We start from the raw sequence: 8,077 nt of genomic DNA, 5'->3' as shown, positions 1-8,077 counted from the left end.
CTACAATGAGCGTAGTCAAAGATATATTGAAAAAAAGGAGGACGTTTTGTCTCCGTGTACATTAACATTATTTCTATCTAAGTAGCACTAAACAGTTTGTCAACATATGTCTTATGAGAGTTCGAAGATCCACAGTTCTTTAGAAACTTAAAGGCTTCACATTATCCATTCCAGACATGCGCGCGATTAATTGTTTCGACTGCCCGATCTGCAAAATTGAACCAACGATCTCCTCAGTCATCATTTCTAAACAGTTTTGATACTCTACCCAAGGTTCTGCTTAACTTTCATCCTTTTCAGCTCTTCGTAGTTCTTGACTCTTTTTACTTTTAAAATTGACGAAAATCAAATTGATAAGACCGCTGTGACTAACTTCTTCAAACTCAACAGTGTCTGCATATATCTGATTAAAAATGGGTGCCATATTTTTTGTTTTTTTCCAAAACGTCCAAAAGCAAAGCAATAATGAGCAATGCAAATAACATTTTTAAGACGATAGTTCGACTATATATTGAATCGTGTAATGAAATACACAATGAGTGCTTTCTGACATTTTATTGGATGCTTTAATAAATTAGCTATTATTTCTTTTAAATTAATTACATCACTATTTCCGGTTATTTAATACAACATAGGATGCAACATAGGGTAAATGATCATTAAAGTAATAAAAATTTATGGTACGTGTAACAATGTTCCCGTACTTTTCAAAATTTAAATGTCTACGTAAATTTATCATTGCAACAAAAAAAGATAAATAAAATTCAATTTAAGACTTAAATGTTAGCCCTGCAAACAAGTGCATTTGTCTATGATCTTGTATGACCTTATTTAATTCAGGTCGCCGACATTACCCGAATAAGCAATTACGGCTTTACATTTCTTGTAGTGAAAATCTGCTTCGGACGGGAAAAACAATCGGAAAAAACAATCAGCCTCTAACGTGTAGTGCTAGCAGTGTAGTCATAGCTGTAACCAACTTTTAGCGTAGCACGGAAAAACACTTCCAGGATTTTATCCATATCTGTATGTCTCTTCACCTCAACGTTTGTTACTATCAATTTATACTTCGTTCGAGTCTACGAAGATATTTTAACTCCTCTATTTACTAATGTTTGATACAGGTTCAGGAAAACTGCTTGAACAGATAGATCTTTCAAAGTCACAATGTTTCTTGTCACGTTAAGTTTCGAAAAAATGTTTTTATTTGACAGAAAACAATACATTATCGTCACTACCGTTGAAAACGCCATTTTATTTGTCATTTGTTTCATTTCCCTTTATTATGATAACCTATTACATTCAACACCCCGCTAAGTTCTTTTCCGGTTTACACGCGCACCCTGTTTACTTCCTAGGACTGGAAAGTAATTGACACGGGTAAGAGCTACGTTTACTTCCGGGACCATACCTGCACCATAACTACTCCCCCTTCCTTTCTTTGGAAAATTGCTACCGCCAGCTACCAAAATTTCTTTGAAATTCAACGAGAAAACGCTTTCACCACCTATTTCTTGTTCAAACATATGCTTGTAGATATGAACAGATTTCCCTATTACGTCACGCTCTCAAACACGACGTGGAACAAAACGGCAATAAATAATGACATGTTTAAACTTCCATAAATGATAAATAGTACCACGAACTATTTTTTTTTTCACAGTCACACCACGCAGTCAAATTTGCTCAAATTAAAGAAAACATGAAGATCATAGTTCTACTTTAAAAATCTATTTAAAATGTCAAAGTAGCAAATAAAGTTTCAGTATACCAAACTGTCCATTATGCACAATAACTACAATCAAAACATAAAAAAACTTATATTATATGTTGAAATATCTAAGCTTTGTTCAGCATTTAAAAGGTACGTCTGTTTTGCCATATTTATCAATTGATTTGAGGGACGTTTCAACTATTAAACCTTTCCCAAAACAATTATGAGCGCTTTGCCAAAACAATTATAATGGAGTGAATTGGCATAGCTTATCCATAATTTCCATAGCTTTTTTGTGTTCACCAATAGTACCAAATTGAATCATCAGATAGCTGTACGTCTGGCAAACGTCAGGATGACTTTCACCCAAAGACTTTATCTGAATATCTAAAGCTTTTTGATAATGAATTACAGCTTTGCTGTGTTCACCCATAGCATCAAAAACAGAAGCCATATTGCTGTAAATTGTGCCAACATCAATATGGTCTGGACCAAATGATTTCATTTGAATTTCCAAAGCTTTTTTATAACATTTTAATGCTTTGTCACATCTCCCAATCTTATAAAAAACAAAGGCGATACTGCTGTAAATCTCTCCAACTTCAACGTCGTCAAAACCAAGTGAATTCATTTTAATTCTTAGAGCCTCTTTATAACAGCCTAGAGCTTTGTGAAGTTCATCATCCGCTTGGTAAACAAGAGCAAGATTTATGTACGTTGAGCTAACTTGAAATTGGTCTGTAACAGATAAATTCTTTTGAATTTCCAATATTTGTTGAAAACAATCCGCAGCTTTTCCATATTCGCCCATTTCCTTGTACACTAAACCTAAATTATTGCAGGTTGTGCTAACTGCAGCATGGCGAGGACCAAGGCATTTCTTTTGAATCGTTAAAGCCTGCTCATACCAATGTTTCGCTTCATCATATTGGCACAATGCTTTGTACACATTTCCTAAATTTTTGTAAGTATCTCCAAAATCGACATGGCCAGGAACAAGTGATTTCTTTTGAATTTGCAAAGCTTGTTCTAAAAGATCTTTAGCTATTTTGTAGTCATCAATTTTATAATACAGTGCTGCCAAATTGTTGTACATTTTTGCAACAGTAACGTGTTCAGGACCTAAAGACTTCATCATGATTTCTAAAGCTTTTTCACAATTACTCTTAGTTTCGTCAAAGTTTCCGAGATCATGGTACACTGACGCGAGATTATTATAAATCCTTCCAATATCGTCGTGCTCCGGACCGAGTGAACTAGTTTGAATTTCTAGAGATGTATTATAAAGATCGATTGCTTTCTCATATTCTCCGAGTGCGTGGAGAACGTCTGCAAGGTTAATACACGTCTTGCCAACATCTGGATGGTCGGGCCCAAGTAACTTCTTGTCAATTTCTAACGCACGTTCATAGAAGTATTTGGCTTGTTCATATTTACTGAAAATGAGATGAATGGAGCCAACGCTACAGTAGCTCTCGACCATAGAAACATGATCAACACCAAATAATTTTTCTCGAAGTTCCATAGCTTTTCTATAAAAGTCGTTTGCTGTTTGATAATCACCAATGCCATGATAATATGCGCCAAATTTGCTATAAGTCATGCAAAGTTCAGAATCATCAGAGACAAGAGGTCCTTCCACAATTTTTAAAGCTTGGTCAAAACAATCTTTAGCCTTCTCATAATTACCTTTTGCAATGTAAACTGTGCCTAGATTGTTATAGCGTCTGCAAGCATTGTAACTATCAAGTTTGTGAGAGTTATTTCTATATTCCAAAGCCAGGAGAAGAGATTCTTCGGCATTGTCATAATCTCCCGTGTTATAATAAATCGTTCCAAGTATACCATAACAGCTGCCCAGTATATCAACTGGTGAATAACCATTTATCATTTTTCTTATTTCTTCTGCCAGTTGGAGCGCAAGCTTGTACTTTCCAAAAAAGTTTAGCGTCCCAACAAAAAAAAAGAATATTTCAAATATTCTAACGTCTATCTCGTTCTTCGTATTGACCTCTTTCTCGATAATGCTCACATTTAAAGACTTCAGTAAAACTTCGAGATGAGGGATTACTTTGATGACATCATTTCTTCCCTTGAATAAATAAAGAGTTTCTGCAACAAGCCAAACTTTTTCATCGGTGGATGACTTTTTCGCGCCGTTTGTCTCTTCCAGCTGAGTTTGAGAGTAAAATGTAACTATGACTTCGTGAACTATGCGATGTAAATGGACATCATTGTCGTTCGACATAAGAAACAACGAGCAGTGCTTTAAATCAAGGCAGATTTCTTCAATATCAGTCTGTGGATCAATCTTCTGGATATATTTTATGACAAAATCATGCGGTAATGGATGAAAAGATAAAATGGAAAAAAGCATAAACGCTTTTGCCAATATTGCTGAATTTGCAGCATTTTGCTCCACTGCTAATAGAACAGCTTCAAACATTGTATTAGGATAGGCTGAACTCGATTTTCGGAGATGAGAGTCGACAAAATTTCGTTTCCCCTTTTTAAGTTTCTCTAGATATTCCTGCCACGTAAAGACGCTGCCAGTTTCTCTCAATTTTTTGAAATAAACAGCAGCAGCTGCTAACGAAAGTGGTTGATAGTCTACAGCTTTGAACACATCATTAATTAATGAATCTGCGTCATCAGCATGGGTTAAAGAAAGCAGTTGACGGCATTCTTCTTCATTCATACCCTCACTAATTGAAATATGTTTAGTCGCTTCTCCATTTGTCGGTACTGAGTCAGTATTCTGGAGAGTTACGATAACTTGACCATTCTCGAAACAAGGGTCATGAACCTGAGGCAGCAGCAGTGAAATTTCATGAAGTTGCACCACATTATCCACAATCAGCCACCATTTTTGCCAAAATTGTAACTTATCTTTTATAAATGATTGCAGTATCTTTATTTTGTCTTGACTTGATCGGTTGCTTTTCAAAATACTGCCAAGGACGTTTTCATCATGGTTGAAATGACGATAAATCGCGACAAAGCACCCCAAAATGGATTCAACATTTCTTCCATCAAAAGTCATCACAAATGTCGTTTCTTTTTCTCTGTCTACAGACTCGAACAGTTTTTCGCATACTTGTCTTGCTAATTGCGACTTTCCACTTCCAGGATTACCAGAAATATAAAAGTAAGTTAGTTTGTTAGTATTATCTCTCTTCAACTTCTCAAGGTCTGCTATGATTTCATCTCGAAGTTTACTACGTTCAACAACATCGTGATTGGGTTTTGGAGGCAATATTTTAAATGAATTTAATTTTTGGCACAGAGCTTTAATTTGAAGAATTTCATGTATTGAAAACTTTAAAACTGCAAACGAATTTTCGATTTTATTGACCATTTTGCGAAATTCATCATTTGTTAATCTTCCTTTTTTATCATGTATAAGTTCGTTCCTGACAACACGAAGCTCATTTATAGGCGATTTTATCGACAATGGAAGACGCTTTCCAATAGAAAAGGAATTAAGTATGGCAGCAAAAAGTGTAGTACAATCCCATTTTCTTGTGTCTCCGTGTTTGAAATTGGATTGAATAGTTATGTTATGTCGTCTAGATTTCTTTTCGATGTTCAGTAACCGCTGGCCACTAGTGGTGGTGTTATCCCAAACTCCCAACTTCCGTCCATGATGTGAGTTCCATTCTTGAACAAAAAACTCAGCAAGTTTCTTTTCAACAACATCAGTGAGTATTTTTAGCAGGTGAAAAAAGTTCCTTTCTTCTATACAATGCATATCTAAATAAAATAAAAAAACTACTTTCAAATTACTAAAATTTGGTGTTGCTCTGCATATTTCTCATCATTAGCATATTCATTTCTTTAGAAATCTATTGTTTTTACAGTGAGTAAATATCAAAAAATTGAACATTGGCAAACTTGCAGGCTGGCTACTCCATTACTATGGTACAGTCGAATGACGTTTTTTATTGGCAGTGTTTCAACCTAATCCCAACTCCGTGCATGCTACGTCACATAAACTTGTGACGTCATAAATGTAACATAACAGTATTTTCCAAATCCTCCTCACTAGAGAGTTCTTACGGCAAGCTCACAAAAATATGTCCCTAAATCGCCGCATATTGTTTCCTTCTATTAGCTGCTGTTTGGATTATTGTCCTCGCTTTCTTTGTGTAAAGGTTTCTCTTCTTCACAGGTATTTGTTTCAGCAATCTTGAAATTGATGAGTTTTTGAAGTGGTCTGTGGATGATGTTTTCCGTCCTTTGAAAAAACCATGACAAATTTTGCACCTCTGATTAATGCATGGACAAGATTGAAGACTTTTCCCATCCTCCACCGTGCTCGTGGAACTGGTTCATCTTCTTTTATTATTATAACATCTAAAACGTTGAGACCATAACTTTGGGTTTACGGTACTTGTTCATTTGCTGTAATTCATTCAAATATTTTTACTGAAATTGAGTCAAACAATCCTTTAACACCTTTCGCAGATGAAGAAGACAACGCTTACAATCTTTTAACAAGAATTCTGGTACTGCATCTTCCGTGTGCTTCGTGGAGGCCCGTTTGGTATACGCACGACGCTGCATTAAGTGGAAAGGACTCAAAAGGATGATCTAGATCATTTTGGCTTGTGTAGGCTAACGGCCGATTGTTGATGGCAATATTAGCATCACACAAATCGTTTTGTAGTTCTTCGAACGATGTAAATGCTCTTTCCCAGGTTTTCTTTAAACACGTTTTTACTGTTCTTACTAGCCGCTCATAGAGACCACCTCACCAAAGAGAAGCTGGTCGTATAAATTGTTGTCTTATACCATGAGGCACCATGAAACGCTTTACTTCTTTGGACGTCTTGAAGTTGTCAGTAATTAAAACCCTGGGGACTTAACGTCGAGCGATAAGCCGCTTAAATCGTTGTACAAATCCATCAACTGACATTTCCGTAGTAACCTCCAAGTGAATGGTGCGACTTGAAGCGCAGGTCAATAATAATATATTTGTCAGATCCTTCGTTGGTCATCACGTATAGTGGTCCCGCATACTCTAGTCCTGTTGCTTCAAAAGCAAACCCAAATGATTTGCTTTATATTCTGGTAAATCAGGAGTCTCTGAATTACGTAACGGTTTTTCTTCGTATCTCTCGCACACAACGCACTTTGGTATAATCTCTTTTAAGGCGGTTTTCCACAAGGCGAAAATTTTCGATCAAACAGAAAATTTTCGGGAAATGACTAGATTTGCGCATGCTCATTGCTCAAAATATTTTCGAAAGTTTTTCGTTTGGGGAAATGAGGAACTCCAAGTGTAGTTGAAGAGTTCGCTTATCTCAAAAATGTACATTGTATGAAAAAAACATAGCGAAATGCAGAGACGGAAATATACCATGACGATCATTTGCCCATCCAAAATACTGTACTCGCTGAAGAATTAACTCAAATTGTGAAAGTTTTGACATTGAAGTCATTATTGAAGAGCTGAAGAAGTATAAATGTCTTTGGAATACCTGTCTGACTTCATAGAAAAAAACTGTAAATAAATGCTTGGCATAATCTTGGCAAGATTTTTAACAAAGATGGTATCAATGCTAACAGACTTTGCTGATCAGATTTTAATTTTTATTTGTCCAGTTTTTACTTCCTTGGCTGTTTGTTTATTTATAAAGCGTTGCATTAAAAAAGAGCTAAAATTTTGTGAAAGTACATTATCTGCCTTAGAATTGTAAATGTGGTAAAAGTATGACATACATTTATTCATTTTACTACAAGATATTTTTACATAGTAGAATTTTTGAAACAAGAATTCAAGAAGCTGAAGGAAAACTTACGAAAAAGCTTTGACAGACAGAAGAAAGCGACAAGGTCAAGTGCACTGCCACATATAACTGCCTTTTTTTGACTGACAAAACTTTAAACAAACCAACAAAAGTAATGTCCCTATTGCCTGCAATTGGGATTCAAATTTTGAAGAAAGTTCGCGTGTTGAGGAGTCTAACTTCGCTACTCCTACAAGAAAAACTCAGTCGTGCATTCATCAGAAAGGTTGTTTCTCGCCGGCTGTAAGAAACATTGAAATTAAATCTTTCAAAACATAGAAAAAGTGAAAGCATCACAGTAAGGCAATCATAAAATTAGCAGATTTAAAAGAAATCAATCAGTGCTAGCTAATGCTGCTGACACAATGTTGTTCCCAACCCTTAACGAAGTGCAAAGAAAGAGGGGATAAAGGTTTACAAAAGATGCTGATGAAGACTGTTTTCCTTTGTAGAAGCTTCATAACAATATTGCAAAAGAAGAAAAGACTAGCTAAGTCAAAAACCATGACCAGCCGACAATTTAAAGAAGTTTAATATAAAACAAATTCCGAAGAAGCAAGACATCTTGAGA

The 8,077-nt window shown here is 35.6% G+C and overlaps 1 protein-coding gene across 1 annotated transcript; it reads right to left on the bottom strand.

Annotated features, from left to right (window-relative positions):
- Positions 1-1,958: 1,958 nt before the first annotated feature.
- LOC124455461 (nephrocystin-3-like) lies at positions 1,959-6,021 on the bottom strand. Its single transcript, XM_047006094.1, has 2 exons — positions 5,760-6,021; positions 1,959-5,467 (listed from the first exon to the last, which is right to left on the bottom strand). The coding sequence occupies exon 2, from the start codon at positions 5,463-5,465 to the stop codon at positions 1,959-1,961; it is 3,507 nt and encodes a 1,168-aa protein (XP_046862050.1). The 5' UTR covers positions 5,466-5,467; positions 5,760-6,021.
- Between the last annotated feature and the right edge of the window lie 2,056 nt (positions 6,022-8,077).

The sequence above is a fragment of the Xenia sp. Carnegie-2017 genome, unplaced genomic scaffold, assembly GCF_021976095.1.
Source record: "Xenia sp. Carnegie-2017 unplaced genomic scaffold, XeniaSp_v1 HiC_scaffold_4, whole genome shotgun sequence".
Lineage (NCBI taxonomy): Eukaryota > Metazoa > Cnidaria > Anthozoa > Malacalcyonacea > Xeniidae > Xenia > Xenia sp. Carnegie-2017.
The sequence above is the reverse complement of the archived record's forward strand: the minus strand, read 5'-3'. Positions and strand labels throughout refer to the sequence as shown.

Bases quoted from the DNA above. Each gene is read 5' to 3' on its own strand.
- LOC124455461 (XM_047006094.1), bottom strand. From the start codon at position 5,465: ATGCATTGTATAGAAGAAAGGAACTTTTTTCACCTGCTAAAAATACTC.